Source organism: Lutra lutra, chromosome 9 (genome assembly GCF_902655055.1).
Source record: "Lutra lutra chromosome 9, mLutLut1.2, whole genome shotgun sequence".
NCBI lineage: Eukaryota > Metazoa > Chordata > Mammalia > Carnivora > Mustelidae > Lutra > Lutra lutra.
In genome coordinates, this window is record NC_062286.1 from 125,763,518 (window position 1) to 125,782,669 (window position 19,152).

General features: G+C 45.5%; 1 protein-coding gene across 7 annotated transcripts in view; it reads right to left on the reverse strand.

Moving 5' to 3' along the window:
* Positions 1-19,152, reverse strand: part of CHD6 (chromodomain helicase DNA binding protein 6) — a 197,257-nt gene that overhangs the window by 20,536 nt on the left and 157,569 nt on the right. For all 7 annotated transcript variants that reach the window (XM_047744091.1, XM_047744090.1, XM_047744093.1 and 4 more), the window contains 4 exons: positions 14,917-15,046; positions 13,052-13,112; positions 1,338-1,398; positions 424-640 (listed from right to left, as the gene is read on the reverse strand). In XM_047744091.1, the coding sequence (XP_047600047.1) occupies positions 424-640; positions 1,338-1,398; positions 13,052-13,112; positions 14,917-15,046 (469 nt within the window). The remainder of the gene's footprint in view (positions 1-423; positions 641-1,337; positions 1,399-13,051; positions 13,113-14,916; positions 15,047-19,152) is intronic.

The following is a 19,152-nucleotide window of genomic DNA, read 5'->3' on the forward strand; positions in this document are numbered from 1 at the left end:
ATTTTATAGTACTTTCTGCTCTGACAGGCTTGATAAGGATTGGTAGCTATAATATGGCAGCTGCAAGGCACACTATATACTTGGCTGCTAAAAGAACGTGATCTGATATATACGCTAATTTTAAACCACATTTCCAGGGACTGGGGTCTAATTTAAGGAAGAGGGTCAAGTTGGAAAATCATTAAAGTCTGGGGATTCTGAACAAAGGTTTTCCTAGATCTCATCAACTCCCCAGCCAACTCCCTAGAACTCGTCAACTCCTCAGCCAACACCATCACTGGAGGCTGGACTGAATTAGTTCTGGATACCACCTAAGTCCAAGATGAGAACACTGAATGCATTTGGTCTCTAGCTGTATCAGCAACCCCTTGTCACCTTTACTCATTGGCAGCTCCGTATTCCCTTTTGGCCCTTGACTTTTACCTCTTTTGAGCTTCCTTGTTGATGAGATCCATTTCTGAGGTTCTCCTGAACATCTCTTCTTGGACCCAGTATCCTTGGTTACCTGGTCCCAGAATTTCCGGTCGGCAGAGTTCTTTGCGGTTACAGCGCTGGTACACGGTGACCAGACGTCGGAGGCGAGCCGTGAGAGCAGATGAAACTGGCCAGGGTGATTTGTCTGGGTCGGAGCCATCCTGGGCTTCAAACATCAGTGAGGATATTAGTATTTACAAACGGAACCAAAACAAAGGCTGCTACTTTGTTGTTTTGTTTAAATAAAACCACAGCTGACTCAAGGACCAGATCAACCCGCTCAGGAGCCCGGCAGGGCCGGAAGGGTTGTGACTCTGCTTTAGAAACAGCTTTCGCTGTGGCTGGCTCGGTCATCTCTCGCATACGGATGTGTCCGTCCAAAGGGCCAGAACCGATCCGAGGACCTTGCTCTAAGGCATGGGAACAAGCAGACCCTCTATGGCCTTCTCCATAATAGAACTACGGGCTTTTGTGTAGCTGGGTCTTCCAACTGCAAAAGACTTTATTATAGAGTTCAAATGCAGAAAAAAATAAAACGAGAGAACAAACCCTCTCTAACATTTCTCTCCCTAAATTAATTAAATAAATAATAAATCAATGAAACCATAATTCCTTTTCCTCTCCCTGACTCCATCCTCACCTCAGATACCACGGATCTCACTTCTGAACTTCAAGAACAGTGGCGGGAGCTTGCCAGAGCTACATTAAAGCTCTGTGTGCGACTCCAGGAGAGTCTGATGAAGGTCAACTTGGCTTTTTAAAAGAGCCTCCTTAAAAAAGCCTATTTTTACTACATGTAAACTCCAAGATAACTACAGACCGCGACCTTACTTTTCTTTGCCTTCAGAGGGACACAGTCTCACCTGCCCGGCTGTCATCCTTCTTTTCGCCAAAAATGCCATCACCTCCATCACTGGAACTCTCCTAAGGGATAAAGGAAGCCACACCATCAGCAAAAGCCACAGCCCAGGACAAACGCTCAGACAGCCCTCAGAGGGCAGGAGATCTTTCCTACCCATGAACACCTCAAAGACCTCAATCGTCCCCGGTCAATAAAGCTTACTTGTGCAGTTTTAAAAGAACCAGAAAGCAGTTTATTTCAAATAAGCATTTTTAACTGGGACTGTACGAATGATTCTGTCTACAGAGAATTAGCTGAAAGAACGATGAGCTGGCGTGCTCTCCCCGGCAATTACATTTTACAAGCACGACTTTAGCTGTGAATTTAAATATTTGCATTACCATCATCTCTTGCAATTTAATACTGTCACTTCACAAAGGTGGTGCCTGCATTCTGGTTTCTTTCTTTCTTTTTTTTTTTTTTCCTTTGCTGTGGAAAAGTATCATGTTCATGTTCATTCCGGTTAGCTTACTTCACAGCAACAGATGCTCTTGTCCTAAAACGTGACTGCTCCAGACATGAGACCTGATGGTGCAAAATCCCCAGGAATTTAAAATTAAAATCACAACTGAGGCTCCAAGTGAATCTGGAGTAATTTTACAAGCACGGAGCTTATCCAAGCTGGAGGGTTTGTCAAACGAGCTCTAATGGATCCCTTTACAAACCCTTTCTTGGTCTCAGAAGGGAACTCTGAAAGTTCTATGTACGGTGTGTGGGAGAGTTTGGGGATGGGAGAAGAGAGAGTGCTATTTTTCAACTGGACCCCATTTTTAACACGAAAACTTACTGTCTTTTGACCTGAATGATGGAAGAGAGTAACCCCAGGATTGGAGACTCTGGCCACATTAGGGAGGGTTATATCAGAGTAAGGGTCAGGAATCTGTGTGGCCTGTAGAGTCTTTGTATGACCGTCAAGCTACGAAGAGTTTTTACACCTTTGAAGGGAAGAAGAAAATGGGGATGTGGGAGACGCAGAAGAATATGCAACAGACTGAATGTGACTCCCACGCCTAAGACACTCACTACCGGGTCCTTTACCGGAAATATCCGTGGCCACCTGGAGGAGTGCACACAGCACAGACCAGGAATCTAGGCTCGGTAGGAACGGACTGACACCTGTGATTGGAAACAATCAAAATTCTATCCATTCTCCTACGTCCCTAATACCATGGAAGAAGCTGAAAAGAGAAAACTGAAAAGGCAGCGAGGAGCAGGGGCGCATTTTCTCCATTACAAAATAGGGATAACAGCTAACATCATGGAGAACGTGTGAAACCCTTTACATGACTTATCTCCTTTAGTTCTCAGAAGTGCTTCACGAGGTAGAAACTATGACTCTCCTTTTACAGATGCAGAAAACAAGCCCTAGAAAGGTTCTGTAACTTGCCCAAGGTCACACAGCTGGATTTCAACACAGGAGTCTGATGACAACCACTCCAACCATCCAAAAAAAAAAAAAAAAGGGAAAACGAGAGTCTGGGTTGAAGGTCTGTTCTGGAGCAGGAACGTACTTAGAGCTGGAGGACATCACTTCAAACTCTCTCGCTTGGCCCACACGGCTTCTGGCCATCTAAGTGGAGAGAGGGCGGCCTCAGGCTCATTTGCTGTACCGTTCTGGAGTGGTACTTAAATATGCTACCTCCTCCTTTCCCACTCCTTGGGTGGATGCGAAACACTACCAACCGTGTCCTGGATCCTTTCCTGCCATGGAGCACATGTCTGAGGATCCTCACAGAACCCGCAAAGATCCTCTGAATGCTCTCATTTATAATTATAGATGCTTCCAGACGGAGAAACGTCCTACAGCCTACAAAACATGGGAGTGAGGCGCCAGAGCCACCATGCTCCTTATTACGTCAACGGGTGGCTAACATGGGCTTCCCCAAACCCCAGATCCACACGGGGGCTCCCAGCTTGGGGTGAGGCAGACACGCAGGCCGTGCACGTTTCCCTTTGGGTCCCGCTCGCGGCTTCTGCAGGTGCACAGTTAGGAACGTGAACGGCCTCAGGCGGACTCTCGAGTAAGGCAAGACTGTGGGATTGGCAAGTGCCTGTCCCTGTACCCTGCCCTCTCCTGGAGGCACTTCCTCCCTCTGGAAATGACAGCACGGAGACCACCTGGCTCAGCAGCAGCCTGAGTGGGAAAGACGTCATGACTTCAGCTAACAGCCGCAGCAGAGTGAGCGTGGTCTGTGCGGCTGCCGTGGTTGGGGGGGTCACAGGGAGCCCCCGGCAAGCCCTGCATCTGAAGGACACAGGCTAGCGTTGAGCGTTTCAACATGTGCTCTCTCAGACCGTGGATCGATCTGAATTTAGCATTCATTTTCGAGGAGGTGTGAATCTGTCATTTCAGCACGAAGGGTCCAGACCGCTGACCACAAGAACCGCAAAATAAAGGAAACTCGAGACGCAACAACAGCAAACAACACAAAGGAAACGGGTCACACCATGTGCTGTCCCCATCTGGAGCGTGCGTGTGATTTGATTTGGGTCTGCAGTCTGACAGTCCCCAGCCCCTCGGCCTTGGGCACGCTGTTTCAGTCTCTCCAGCTCGTTTCTTCATTTGCAAAGTGGAGGTAATAATACTTTATAGGGTGATTGTGGGGGCACAAATGAGTCGATTATGTCCCGTGTCGAACTAAATGCTGGCCCGAAGCAAACGCCTCACGAGTGGTGTTGGGGGCTGTAAGAGGCTGATAAACAGTCCCCACTACCAGACAGAACCTCCCTGGTCCTGTCTTTCACCTGCGCTGTGTGCTGTGAGGCTGGCTGGAGGACGCAAGGCAGCAGCAGCCACGGAGGTCTCCTGGGACCCGGGTCAGCGAGTCTCCAGACACTATGGTACTTCTGACACAGTTTCCGTTCATTCATTATTCCATTTAGACAGGAGGACACTGGAATGGGGAGGATGCTCATTCTCACCTGAGATCATACACAGTTATTAAGCGGTGAAGGTGGACTTGAAACCCTGAAGATCTGACTTCAGAGGATGAGCTCTAACCACTGGGCAGGACTGCTCTGGCCAGTGGAAGCCAAAGGGGGCCGAATCCAGAGCAGTGTTCATGAACTAAGTCCAAACACGTCACTTCTCCACTGAGGGCAGTGACATGCACGGACTCCTAGTTACTGAGAACAGAAGGTCCAGTCTCTGTTTGTGGCCGGCCCCTTCGAGCCTGGCTGCCTGCCCTATTTGGCCTTGACGTGGATGGAGACGGTGGCAGCAGCACAGACCCCGTGGGACCTGCAGACCCAGGGAATGTCTCCCGAGTTCTAACAAAACCCTAGGATCAACACAACAGGCAAGAAGCTGTCCTCTTACACTGAGCAAACGAGTGTCTCGAGTGCTAGGAACTGCACTGGATCCAAGGGCTGTAACAGTGGGAAAATGGAACCTTTGTCCTTCCAGGGCCCATAGTCTGGAGGTCATGAGAGACATGCTGGAAAATACTGGCCACGCTGTGTGATCAGTGCTCCTAAACACAGTGGGAAAATAAGACAGAGTCACCAACTCTACCAGACCCAAATCAAATAGGGGGAAAGACATACACGAGGCTTTTGAGCTCCCTACTGAAGGACACAAAGAGGAGGTGGCCAGAAGTTAAGAGCTCTATGAGATGTAACAGGATAAACAGAGGCAGAATTAAAAAGATCCCACTGTGGATTTCATTTCACAGGACAACAAATCCAGCATTCTACTCTTACATAAACTTCATGTGGAAAGTAGATGCACACCAAATGTCATTAATGTGACTCAAGGATTTTAATAGGGAAAGAGGGCAGGGTACAGAAAAAGACTGAGGAGGAGAGACACAGCTCTTGTACCCTCTAGCCAGAAGGACTTTTTTTTGAAGCTGATGAAAACTATTTCAGCTTCCTGGTCGCTCTAGAACGGGGTAAGAACAACGCCGAACTGGAGAGGAAACACGCCGTTAGCCGGGAGGTACTTCACATTCAGACATTACTACCGAGTGCAAAGAACCCTCAATGTCTGAACCTGGAAGAACAGAATAATTATTACTTTTCCTAACTGACTTTTTCTTACGTTGGGATTTACACCATTTTAGGCATTAAGTTTCTCATGAGAGTTTTTCCAAGCTCACTCTGGCTCTGACTTCCTCCTCCAGTTACAGACCTTCTATGTCAGAGAGCACCTGTAGCGGGCACAGCTGCACAGCGAGGACAAGACACGCTCATTAGAAGATGTGACTGTATCAGTGGGCTGCTCCTTCTCACTGTTTTAGTTAAAAGAGCTGTTGCTCTCCCTATATCATACCGTGTTTGATAAAGAGAGATTCTGTTTACAGTTTGAAGCTCCAGACCATTCCCAAACACAAGTAAGCTTTCAGCCTAAGTGCCGCAGAACGTCTCTGCGTATTCACGGACTCCAGATGCATGGGAAATCTGTAACTGTTTACCAGTCAAGTTCTATTGGTATTAAAGCAGAGAGAGCGTGGGGGAAAGGGAATAAACTAGATCTCAAATGTGCCTTCTAACTCTGACATCCTGATTCTCTGACCCTCTGACATCTTAAGGGGGCTGTATCTATCGTGTGCTCTGGAAGGCACAGGCACAGTGAGGGTCTGGAGACAACACAATAGAAAGAAAGCAGAGAACGAGGGGCACTTCACCTGAAGAGACATTTAAAGACACGAAGGTTAGTAGTTGGCTGGCCTCAAGAATTTAAGATCCTGGGGTGCCTGGGTGGCTCAGTGGGTTAAGTCTCTGCCTTCATCTCAGGTCATGATCTCGGGGTCCTGGGATTGAGTCCCACATCGGGCTCTCTGCTCAGTGGGGAGCCCGCTTCCCCCCACCCTCTCTGCCTACTTATGATTTCTGTCAAATAAATGAATAATTGAATAATTTAAAAAAATTTAGAATCCCATCAGAGAGGAGAGAAAGAACAGTTTTGTTCTTTGCAGCACCAGGAGGAAACTAACAGAATGCAGGGAGCGAACTGGGAGCCAGTTTTTTCTTTCTTTCTTCTTCCTATGGACTCTGAGAATTACCTAAAGCTACCTGGAATGACCTGATGGCAAGGCTGCGGAGGGGATAGAACATTCAGAAACCACTTACACACGTGTTAGGGCTCCTTGCCATACTGGGATTGTGCCCATCTATTAACTGTCCCCTGTGCCCATGTGTATTTAATTCAGAGGAATTCCCCTAGTTATAGACGATACAGACTCTTTGGGCAGCTTTAGCCCTGCCTGCTGATCTGCCTGTGAACAGAATTGGGAGAAGGAAACACCAGCCAGTGTATTTGGGGTTGGGGCAGGAGGTATGGGAAGGGAGGGAAGCAGGGGTGGGAGAGCTCACTGGGTTCAGACATCGTCTCTCCCTCTACATCTGTTATGTTAGCACATGGACCAGAGGTGAGCTTAATCTATTTATAATCTGTCCACCTCAGAATCTGGGAGAAGCCGTGCCCCATTCTATCTGCTTTTGATTATATTCTACAGCCCAGGTTTTAGGGTTTCACAAGCAAAATAAATAATACAGGTGTTAATTTAAAAAATGAATAAAATGTAGTTCTAGAGAAGTTTAACCCTACTGTAAGGAAACTCGAGTTATTTTACAATTCTGCCACAAGGCATTCGGTGCCCAGATGTCTCCACAATCAAAGATGGATCAGCTCAGCGTATAAGCCTGACCGTGAACATCGTTCAGAGCTGGGCTGGCTGTGGCAGCCTTTCCACAGAAGTGGTAGGTATGGCAGCTGAAATACTTTCTGCTTTCTTGGCTATGAAAACGATACTTGATTAGCGAACACGAGACGAGAATATCCAGAAAATATCTAGTCTGAACTCTATCCCCTGGTAGCTGTATGAATTTGGCAAAGTCCCTTAAAGCTCCTGGGCCTAAGTGACCGCAGCCCTCCAAGGAGGGCAGTAACATCGGAAGTGCTTATGTCCTCAGCCAAGGTAAGGATCGATGGCAACAAATGGAAAAAGTATTTTGGAAAAAGTGAACTTCTATTAAGTATAAGGCATTACTTGCATTTCTCTGGTACTTGAATTGCTTCTACGGAAAAACACATCCTAAATTCCAGACAAAAGGAGTAACAGGAGAAGCCAGGCATCGGAATAGCAGAACCTGGATTTCAACTGTTGACATCAGAACCCAACTTCCTTTAGGTCAGGGTCAGAAGTTTCATGCTGATCTGCTTCAATCCACTGCTTCTCAGACCATGGGGAGATATGGAAACAAAACTTTGAACGATAATTATTTCCTACTTTGGGGAAGTGATGTCATTGTTACTGTTACAGGAATTAGAGCTGATGGAAGCCAAAGTAAATACCACACATTCTCCCCAACTAGAACCAAAAGAAAAGAACTGGTAACTTCTGGGTGGTGGTGAAGAGAAGATGAGAGATTATCCTGGCAATGCATTCAGTTGGGGACAACTGTTCAGTAACCTCTGGGATTCAGAATCCATGAAATCCTACCAGATTCATCTGCTCTCTAACTCAAAGCCAGGGAACACGTGTTGTCAAATGGTGCTGGGGCCCTGGTAAGGTCTCAGTCTGCTTATGAGAGGCCCCAGAAACTCATTTGTAAAATGCAATGCAGACTTCTGGGAAAATGCACGTTTCCCTATTGCTCGCTCTAAGCCCTGTTAAAACCCGGGACATCATATATGAAACAAACCTAAGAGAACTCTGAAAGGTGAGAGAAAGCAAACCAGCTAGGGACTTTGGGACCCAACGAATGACATAGTGGTGAGTTTCATGGTTTTCTTTTTGAACTTTTGTTACTAGATTTGGGGAGAAAGAAGCCGGCTACCTAGAAACGCCGAAGGGCGCGGACAAAACCAAACCAAACCAAACCAAACCAGAGCCTCAACAGAAGCAGTTTAGGAGTACACAAAATGTTAAGGCAATACCTGCTACCTTCCAGCCCAAGAACACAAAAAAACTGGCTCAACCCATCCATGGCCAAACACATCCAAAGGCCAAGTGGAGAATCTTGACCTCCACCTTCACCAGGCCGCAACAGGACACCCCATACTCCTGCCGGGGTCGTGTCGAAGAGCCAAGTGGGGGAGCCGGGACTTTCATCTCTGAGAAGGAGTAACGAGGTCCCCACCCCCATCCACAGCGTTAGCAAAGACCACGGGCAGAGCTGAACTTCCACTCCTGTGTAGCAAAAATGAGAAATATCCCCCTCAGGTTTCATTGGGGGCTGGCTGGAAAGGTGAACTTCTCCTCCTACCTGGCAGCAACGAGGCAGTACCCATCCCCCACCCGACTCCCCTGCAAGACAGGAGTCAGAGGTAGTCAGCTAAAACACAAGTTTTAATAAGATCCCAAGTCTTATAATACAATACCAAAATGTCCAGATTTCAGCAAAAAAATCATTTCATACCAAGAAACAGGAAGATCTCAAACTGAATGAAAAAGGACAATAAATGCTACCACTGAAATGACAGAAATCTTAGAATTTGACATAAAAATCTGGGTGGCTCAGTGGGTTAAAGCCTCTGCCTTCGGCTCAGGTCATGATCCCAGCGTCCTGGGATCGAGTCCCGCATCAGGCTCCCTGCTCAGCAGTGAGCCTGCTTCCACCCCTCTCTCTGCCTGCCTCTCTGCCTACTTGTGATCTCTGTCTAATAAATAAATAAAACCTTTAAAAAGAAACCTAATAATTAAAAAAAAAAATTTAAACCAGTCATCAAATGAGCAATTCTGAACATGCGTGCCACAAATGAAAAAAATCTCTGCAAAGAAACAAAAATCTAAAGAAGAACCAAAAAGAAATTTTAGATTTGAAAAATACAATAACCAAACCCTAAAAAACAAAACAAAACAAAGACAACAGACAATCTCTACAGCAGAATGCAGGAGAAAAAGAAAAAAATCAGGGAACTCAAAAACAGAAAACCATAAAGTACCCGATCTGAAAAAAAGAAACATAGATTAATAAAAAAAAAAAAAAAGCATTAGGGGCCTATGGGATTGTAACAAAAAAAATTTTTTTAAAAAGACTTATTTATTTGAGAGAGAGAGAGAACGCACATACAGAGGGAGAGGGAGAGGGAGAAGCAGACGCCCCACTGAACAGGGAGCCTGACATGGGGCTCCTCGCTGAAGGCAGATACCCAACTGACTGAGCCACCAGGCTCCTGAGATCAGTGAAATTAAAAGAGAAGACAAAGAGCTGAAATAAAAAGCTGATTATTGAAGAAGACAACGTAGACAAATCTCTAGTAAGACAGATAAAGAAAAGAAGGGAAAAGACACAAATTTCCAGTATCAGGAAGGAAACAGGGAACGGCACTACAATTCAAAAGGATAAAAGAATATAATGAACACCACGCAGATTTGACAACTTAAATGAAATAAATCAAATTCCTTAAAAAACACCAATGATTATAACTTAGTCAATATAAAATAGAGTAGGATTCATAATTTTAAAACTCCCTCAAAAAGGAATCTCCAGGATGGTTTCATGGGAGGATGCTACTAAACATTGAAAAAAAATTAATACCAATTCTAGACAACCTCTATCAGAAAACAGTTGGAGGCAACACCCAATTCATTTATAAAGTTAACATTACACTGGTATCAAAAGCAGACAAAGTACTGAAAGACAACTACAGACCAATATTCCTCATGAATATAGATGCAAAAATCCTTACCAAAATATTAGCAAATAGAATTTAACAATAAGAAAATAAAAGAATTTAACAATAAGAATCATACACCATGACTGAATGGCATTTATCCCAGTTTATCCAGGGATGCAAAGCTGATTTAATATTTGAAAGTCAGTCGATGTAATCTACCACAGGAAAAGCTAAGTAAGAAAAATCACACAATCATATTAATCGGTGCAAAAAATTTATCTGACCAAATTCAACATCTATTCATGATAAAAATTCTCAGAAAACTGGGGATACAAGGAAATGCCTCATATTCAATAAAGACAACCTTCAAAAAAGCTAGACCTAGCATTATACTTAATGAAGAAAGACTGAATGTCTTCCTCCTTAATATCGGGAACAAGGTCAAGAACGTCTGCTCTCAGCATTCATTCAACACAGTCCCAGAAGCTTCAGACAGGGCAATGGAGCAAGAAAGAGAAAGGTAAAGCATGTATGTCAGAAAAGAAGAAATAACACTACCCTTATTTGCAGATGACAGGATTGCTGACATAGAAAATCACAAAATACCTTGAATTGAAATAGTGCTGATCAAGTTTGCAGGATACAAGATAAACATAAATATCCCATTTACAATCACACCAAAGGAAATGAAATACTTAGATGTAAATCTACAAACATGTACAGAAATTGTTCTCTGTAAAACTGTAAAATAGTGATGAAAGAAATCAGAGCTTGAAATCAATGGGGAGATACATAGTAAGATTCATTATAGCAAAGGTCAATTCTGAAAGGGATATATGGGTTTAATGCAATTCCTAGTAAGATTCCGGCGAGAACTTCTGTAGCTACAGATAAGAGTACTCTAAAATTTATATGAAAAGGCAAAAGAATAAGAAAAGCCAAGACAATTTTGAAAAAGAAGTGGGAAGAATCAGTCTATCCAATTTTAAGATTTCCGGTATAGCTACAATAATTGATACTACATGCTACTGGCAGAGGGGCAGACAAATCCAATAATGGAGCAGAACAGAGAAGCCTGAAATCGATCCACACAAATCCGCTCAACTGATACTTCGACAAAGGTGTAAAAGCAATGTAATGTAGAAAAGATAGTTTTTTGTTTGTTTTTTTTTTTTAAGATAGCTCTTTAAAACAAATGGTTCTAGAGCAACCGGCCAGCAACAGGTTAAAAAAAAGAACCTGAATCTAATGCTCTCCATTTACATGAAAACTAAGTTAATATGGACCACAGAATTACATGTTAAACCTAAGGAACTTTTTAGTAGAAAGCAAAGAAGAAAACCTTTGAGATCCACAGAAAGGCAGAATTCTTACACTTAAAACCAAAAGCATGACCCATAAAAAGAGAAATTGGTAAGTTGGACTTCCTCAAAATTAAAAACTGTTACTCTGTGAAAGACAATGTAAACAGGATAAAAAGACAAACAACGGGTGGGAGAAAGTACTTGCTAACCACATGTCTGACAAAAGCCGGGAATGTGGATTACATAAAGAGCTCTCAAGTACCAACAGGAAAACAAAGAAACAAACAATGCAATTAGAAAATGGGCAAAAGACACGATGAAACATTTCACTGAAGAGGCTTACAGATGGCCAATTAAGCCTATAAAAAGACGTTAAACATCATCGGTTATTAGGGAAATGTAAATTAAAACTACAACCAGATATCACTATACATCTATAAGTATGGCTCGATTACAATGATGACAACACCAAAAGCCAACAAAAGATGAGGAGAAAGTGGACCAACCACTCCTGCGGGGCTGGCGGCAATGTGAAGGGGTATGGCCACGCTGGAAACAGCGTGGTAGTTTATCTTATTTTATTTAATTCTTCAAGATTTTATTTGTTTATTTGACAGAAATCACAAGTAGGCAGAGAGGCGGGCAGAGAGAGAGGGGAAAGCAAACTCCCCGCCGAGCAGAGAGCCAGGACCCTGGGATCATGACCTGAGCTGAAGGCAGAGGCTTTAACCCACTGAGCCACCCAGGCGCCCCAACTTGGCAGTTTAAAAAAACAACTAAACATGCAGTAACCGTATCATCCAGAAACTGTACTTATGGACATTTATCCCACAGAAACGGGAATGCGTGGTCATGCAAAATCTGTGCGCAGATGCTTCTAAAGGTATTTCTTTCTTTTTTTTTTTTTTTTTTTTTTTAGATTTTATTTATTTATTTGACAGAGAGATCACAAGCAGGCAGAGAGGCAGGCAGAGAGAGAGGAGGAAGCAGGCTCCCTGCTGAGCAGAGAGCCCTATGCGGGGCTCGATCCCAGGACTCTGAGATCATGACCCGAGCCGAAGGCAGCGAGCGGCCCAACCCACTGAGCCACCCAGGCGCCCCGTTCTAAAGGTATTTCTAACAGTCAGAAACTGGAGACAATGCAGACTCCTGCACTCGGACATCCAGACCATGGACTGCTACAGAGCAATGAAGAGGAGGGCAGTACTGTTACAGAAACCAACCTGCAGGAGTCACAGGGGATTATGATGAATGACAAAAGCTAACCCCCTAGGGCCCCTTATTGTTATGATTCCATTTAATAATATATATTCTTAAATTCTTAGTACGTATCTTAAGAAATAATCTTAAAGTAACGAATTATAAAAATGGAGAACAGGTTAGTGGTCACCACCAATTACAAAGGGGGCAAAGGCAGGAGGGAAGGGGATGTGGCCATCAAGGGCAGCACGAAGGATCTTTGTGGTCATAGAAACGTCCTGTATCTTGACTCTAACAACGTCAGCATCCTGGCTGTGATGCTGGACTACGGTTTTGCAAGACGTTCCCATGGGGGAACCTGGATAAAAGGGACATGGGATCACCCTGTATTGTATCTTACAGTGCATCTAAAATCTATAGTTATATCAAAATCAACTAGATTAAAGGTCAATGCAGTCTGTATGTTGACGACGTCTATAGTAAAATGCTGGGCCGAATGCAGTGCAATGGCAGCGCGGCAACCAAGCTCCCCACGCCCGCTGCTGAGACGAGGATGCATCTCGGCCCTGAACACCGTGTGGATTACAACACAGCAGCGGGACTCACCGTTTGCTTCTGTGGGCCGTCGGACTTGTCTTCAGTGTTGTCTTCTTTATCCATGTTGCCTCTGAATGCAAGTAAAATAAAAAGCATCATGCACCACCCAGGAGCTATTCTGCAACCAGAATGTTTGCAAGAAAACCCCCTAAATCACTGATCGAAAGGAAAATTAGTGGATCCCTTTGCCCACAGGCCTCAAAATCTTGGTTTCTACCAGTGTCGTAACTGCTACGGGCAAGGACCCCCACTCAGTAGAAACTACAGTGTGAGATGATCTACTCAGACACTCGGGTGTCCTGCCCTCAGGTGCTCTGTGCTCGACAAGGGCATGAAGCCGGCCAGGTTCTTCCGGCAGCCCGCCACCTGGCTGCAGTCTACTGCAAGTACAGAGGCCAGCTGTCTGACAGTGATAATGTCACAAACAAGGTCACGATTGCCCACCGAGAGTTACCTGAACATGGGCCTTTTAAATAAGAGGACAGACTCCAGAGACTGAAGCCTGTGCAAATCTAGCGAGTCCAGAAGCGCTCCCAACCCTCTTCCCCCACAGCGGGGTGAAGCTTCAGGCAGAATCCCTTATGTGGTGGCAGCCACTTCCTCAGGAGGGAGCGGGGCTGCTCCTGCTAGGAAGGAAGGACATTTTGCCCTCTCAGCAGCAGACACCTACCTCGAGCTCAGCTGCCTCAAGTCTTCTGTCTTATGAGCTTAACCACTGCTGATGCCCGATCTTACATGGACTTTGAAGTGTTCCTGTCTCAAAGATTCTCATCGATGCTGCTCAGGTCCTGGAGGCAGGAGAACCTTACCTACCCTAACTACCTCTCGGACGCCCGACAAAAATGTAAGCTTTCCGCTGCGTTCAGGTACCTCACCCGTGAAGCATTTTCCCCCGCATCTACAATCAGTGTCACCACTCACCTGGGCTTCTGTTAACATCTCTCCAAATGAGTCTATTATCTGCACAGAGGAAATTTCTCTTTGGAGCAGAGAATGTTCTAGTAGCTAAAGTGTTCATCACGGGTTAAGGACAGATGGAAAATCCATTTCACCCTTTTCTTGGCCTTAGCAAGTGGTCAGGAGCTCCTGGCAGTACAGGTCCCCCTGGCTGGGCCTGGCCACAGCCCTAGGCAATGCAAAGCAGTATCTGCTACTTTTGGGGAGAAGAGCAGTTCAAAGCTTACCAAACACAAGCTAAGAGATAACATAAAATGTTTCTCTATAAATACATATATATATCTATATTTCCACACACACACATATGTGTGGGTAAGTATATGTGCGTATGTATAGCTGCACCACAGTTTATGGCCATTTATTTAGCTTTCCAACAAATTTACACATTTGGGGGCTATGCCAACAGTAAGTAAAACTCAGCCAAAGGAGATGCTTCTATGCTTTTTTGCACACAACCCATAAATAAGGCCTAGATGCCACAGCCATGAAGCAGTGGCTCCTAAATTCACCGAACGCATGAACAATGCATTCTGAAATGCTGTCAGGATTTCATCTGAGGAATTTCAAGGTCATGAAGACTGTACTCGCAGTGCCTCTTAGCTTTTTGCCAGGTATGAGAGGTCTGAATTCCTCCTCAAGAATCCTCTGACCAGACAACAGATGAATAGGGTAGGATGGTGGACAGCTTGAGGAACCCAGGAATAACAGAACTAGTTTTGGTTCAAAATGCTTAGAAGTCCAAGAAAAGGTCCAAGATGTAACAGGATCTAGCGATTGAGGCAGTCCTGGAAAGTGGTTCTAGCATGGCAAGATTTAAGGGACATGCTGGGCTATGAGAAGAGACTGTGAGAATGCTGGATGTCCAAAGAGCAGGTCAGAGAGTCATGGCATAACATGTCACATCACGGATGGCTCACCTTTCAGGAATGTCCGAGGTCCCATCCGTAACACCCTGTTCTGCAGAAAGGGACTTCTCATCTGGCATCCCAACTTTCTCCAGGAAGCAAAGTGCTGGGTCTGCTCTCATGGCATTGTACCTCTCATACCCTGATCAGGGGTAACGAGAAATGTCAGAAGTCATGTCAGAACTCACCAACTCTCCCCTGGGCCCTGCACAATCACTGTTTCCCTTATTGAGTGAAAAATAAAACAATCAGAAACACTATTTAAGATTAACTGAATCCTGTAAGATTTCCTATCAGAAGAAGATCCTTGAGCTAAAAAGTAGACACCTATGAGTAAGTGTTTGACCAAAAATAAAAGCTGACGTAAATGTTCTGTGTCCATGAAGAGATACTAGGTACAGATGTAATGAATGCTCACTTGTTTACTTCTTTTGGACAGCAAAGGGGACCAGGCAAGTTGGTTTTGCAACTTGTTCCTCTCAACCCCCAACTCTGGACACATTGTTACCTCCTGATGGGCTTGTTTTCTGAGTCTGATTTCCTCCCATGTCTTAGAAACAGAAACTGAACCAAGTGATGGATACAAGAGATAAAATACAAGGAGGCCTATGGTGCTTGTTAATCAGATTAAAAGTGATTTATTGCCTCCATATTCACCAACTCAGTATGAAATCCTAATCCACTGGCCAGGGCTTTGGAATTACCTCTCACCACATCCCCAAAGTCAAACAGAGAATGAGCATATTTCACTCAGAAGAGACCCCTGAAAGGGAGCCAAAACAATGAAATAACATCACTTTTACTTTGATAAAGTAATGAGAATTTTTTTTTTGATAAAGGCATGAGAATTTTTGTGTGTGTGTGTGTGTGTGTGTGTGTGCGTGTGTGTGTGTGTGTTTAACTGAATGGAATGTAATTTGATAACAAGACAGGATCTGGTCACAGAAAAGATCCAAATCTATTGTTATAGCAAACTATCTTGAGGGAAACACTTTCAAGATGGTCAAAACCCTTTCCGCATCGCTCCCAGGAAACAAGGTCCATTTCCAGCTCTGCAGCACGTACAGAGAGGGCCCATCGCAGGTGACGGAGAACCCGCACGGGTGCTCATAACAGACTTGGGTTTACTTTGCTGGGTGTGCGGCCTCCATGCTGGCTTCTGTTCCCTCATCCCTATGGCTGGAGTTCTGTCCTCCACCCCGCAGGCAGCACCTGGCTTTCCAACGAGCCGCAGGTACTTCATCTTTTAATCCAAAGTGACTCTTCTGCCGTCTCAGTGACAGGTGCTGCCTGCATGAGGCATATGGCAGGAGAAACTGTGAGGCCTTATGTTCTTTATTTGCTGTTCCTTAAGATGATTACTGGATTATTGTCAGTCTCTCTCATGAGATTGTGGGCTCCTCAGGGAAAGAATCTGGCCCTGTTTTCTCAGCATTACACATTCTGTATCTAGTGCGGGGCCTAACACCACACACGCACAACAGAAGATTGAATGAGGTCAGTTTTGCCCAGATTTTCTCCAATAATCATTGTAAAAGAGCCATTTGCACCCTCTCCTTGTGTTCTACCACAGTTTGTGGCAAAACAAGAATGTCCTCAATGTTCCTGCTGCCCTGAGGAAATTCCTGCTATCTCTACCTGCTGCTCCCCATGAAAGAGGGGTGCTTCCTCTGACAGGTGAGAGGCTGAAAGCTTTCGCCGCCAGCCTTTACACCCGAGGGAGGCTTACTGTCCGTGTGTCCTGCCCTCAGGTGCTCTGTGCTTGACAAGGGCATGAAGCAGGCCAGGTTCTTCTGGCAGCCTACCACCCGGCTGCAGTGCACTCTGCACTCTTTCTCTTATCTTGTGTTGGTCTGAAGACCAGACAGATTCTGCATTCCTATTTCTCACTAAGCTCAGAAGCTGGAGGCAAGGAAGAGTCACTGATTCAGTGTCCCAGAAAACCCCAACAACTGCCCTGCAAGGTGTAGGCCCCCTAAGAGCAACGCCAATAAACAGAGTAGGTGACAGCCTTTGAGGGGTATGGGCTGCTTGTCTCTTCAGTCTAGAAGCTCCTTTCTAAGAATGTCAACAGAAATGCTAAACTTCGTATCGTAATACAAACTGCGTAAATCCAGGCTGCCTTAGAGGGCACAGAGAGCTACCAAGAGCATCACTCAGAACAGGTTTGCTGCAGGGCCCTTCTTGCTGCAAACAACCAAAGGTGCAGGCAAGTCTCTCACTGGGGTTAGCTCGGACACGGAACCATGGCTCTACCCCTCTGATCTGCTCATAGCAGGGTATGTCTGGGGTGGCCTGCAGGAGCCACGGAACTTCAGACAATGGACGGCTGTGTTTCTTCACAAAGAAAATGGTGGCAGCATCACAGCTCATATTTAGGTCTCCATGAGATGGAAACAGAGGCAGAGGGCTTCCTGACACAAATTCCTGAAAAGTGAACACCACACAGCTCGGCTTTCTGAGAACCTCAAACCTCTACCAGCTGCTGGGTATCTGGGGACTCGACTGTCACCTGGTAAGACCTGTTGTGTGGGCTAAGTTACATAGGGGTGGCTGGTACGTTGTCTAGATAAGGATGGGTCTAAGGCTACACTCACAGAATGTTTGATGGGTAGCATTCCAGTCAGGGGGAGCATGTGATCTGGATTCTGGAAGCCTCCAAGGAGGATGAGTCCATGAAGCCAGCCACAGGCATCTGCCCCATGTAGTCTGGGTAGATCCAATGTCAACATTCAACTGAACAGGGCTGAGTGCGCATGTGTGGCTTAGGTCCTGTCCCTTAGTGCTAGGTACACCTTACAGTGTCTGAAGTCGTCATACACCACAACCAGCCACTTCAGGCATCATGCACCTGCCCCCTAAGACTACTGAGTTCACCTCAACTGGCAATCTGGGGGAATCTGAATGGAATGGGTGATGCATCATCTTAGGACCTCAGGAAAATGATCAGCTTAGGAATGATTCACTTAGACCCTCCCAAACTGCTTCAGGAAGCAGAGCAGTTTTAGGTATGGAAGTGACCTCTGACACCATCTGGCTGACCCCTGAACATTCCCCATGTAAGACTAAGAGAGATCAACTGCTTAATCCTACTACCCTAAAGCTGGCTCAGGGACGATAAAGTTAGTAGGTACGGTGCCAGTGCTAACTTGCCTTTCCTACAAGAGAAATGGTCTTGTGCCCCCTTGGAGTCCTGTCCTCTGACATATTCTGAGGCCACACTGTTGGCCACATCTTCCTCATGAACTACACCCACCATCGTTGTGCAAAGACCCTCTTTATCCCAAACTATCCTTCCTTCCCTAAAGACCTTTGGTAGGATACGGACTTCGCCATACCAGGTCTTCTAGGTCTTCCATGCTCGGTTTCTGGCTGTTGTTAGTATCTGCCTGGCACACCTTGCTTTACCCTCACATGGCAACCGCCTTCTCTCTTCTACCTCATCTTCCATCTCTGCTTCCCTGGGCCAAAGAGCCTTTTCTTGACCTCTTTTCCTGGAGGGGCCTGCTTCCTTTCTCTGTGTGGGCATCAGAAACCCAGTCCCTCTGGTTTGCTGTCCTGGCAGTGAGCTTTCAGCTCTGGCTTTAAGTGACCTCTACATTCGGGGATTTCCCTTTATTTGTTTCATGGGCAGCCGGGTAGTTTCACGTTATTGTCCTAACCTACCCAGCCCTTCTGTATGTCTGTGGTGTGTGTGTGCTGGGTCGGAGGAGGGACAGAGGGGAAGTGTGTAGATTCTGTCTGCCATCCTGCTGGGGCTTCACGTTGTGTCCCCTTTCCACCTCACGTTCTCTCTTCCAAGGGTGTGGCCATGTGCCCTAAAACTACCACTGAAATGAAACACAGGGTCAACAGACTTTCTTGCACACCAAGTTCAGATGCTCTAATGTGGCTGCTTCTAGCAACTGGTCTTTGGGTTCTTTCCCAAATTAGATAAACCAAGTTTTGGCTGCACCGTGGTTCCCTGAGCTCAACAGAGAGGTCATGTGTTTCTTCCCACTTCAGCGCGAAGTTCCTGCACAGCCCTGTACTGTCCCAAAGAGGAACCACATGTGGTTATTTAAATTTCAATTAATTAAAATTACATAAAATTAGGAATACAGCTGCTCACGTGTATCAATCATATTTCAATAGTCACATGTGGCCGGTGGATTCCACAGTGGACAGTGCAGAGATAGGACACTTCTTCCATCATCACAGGTAGTTCTAATGGACAGCACTGCTCATCCTAACCCCAGTGATTTGACA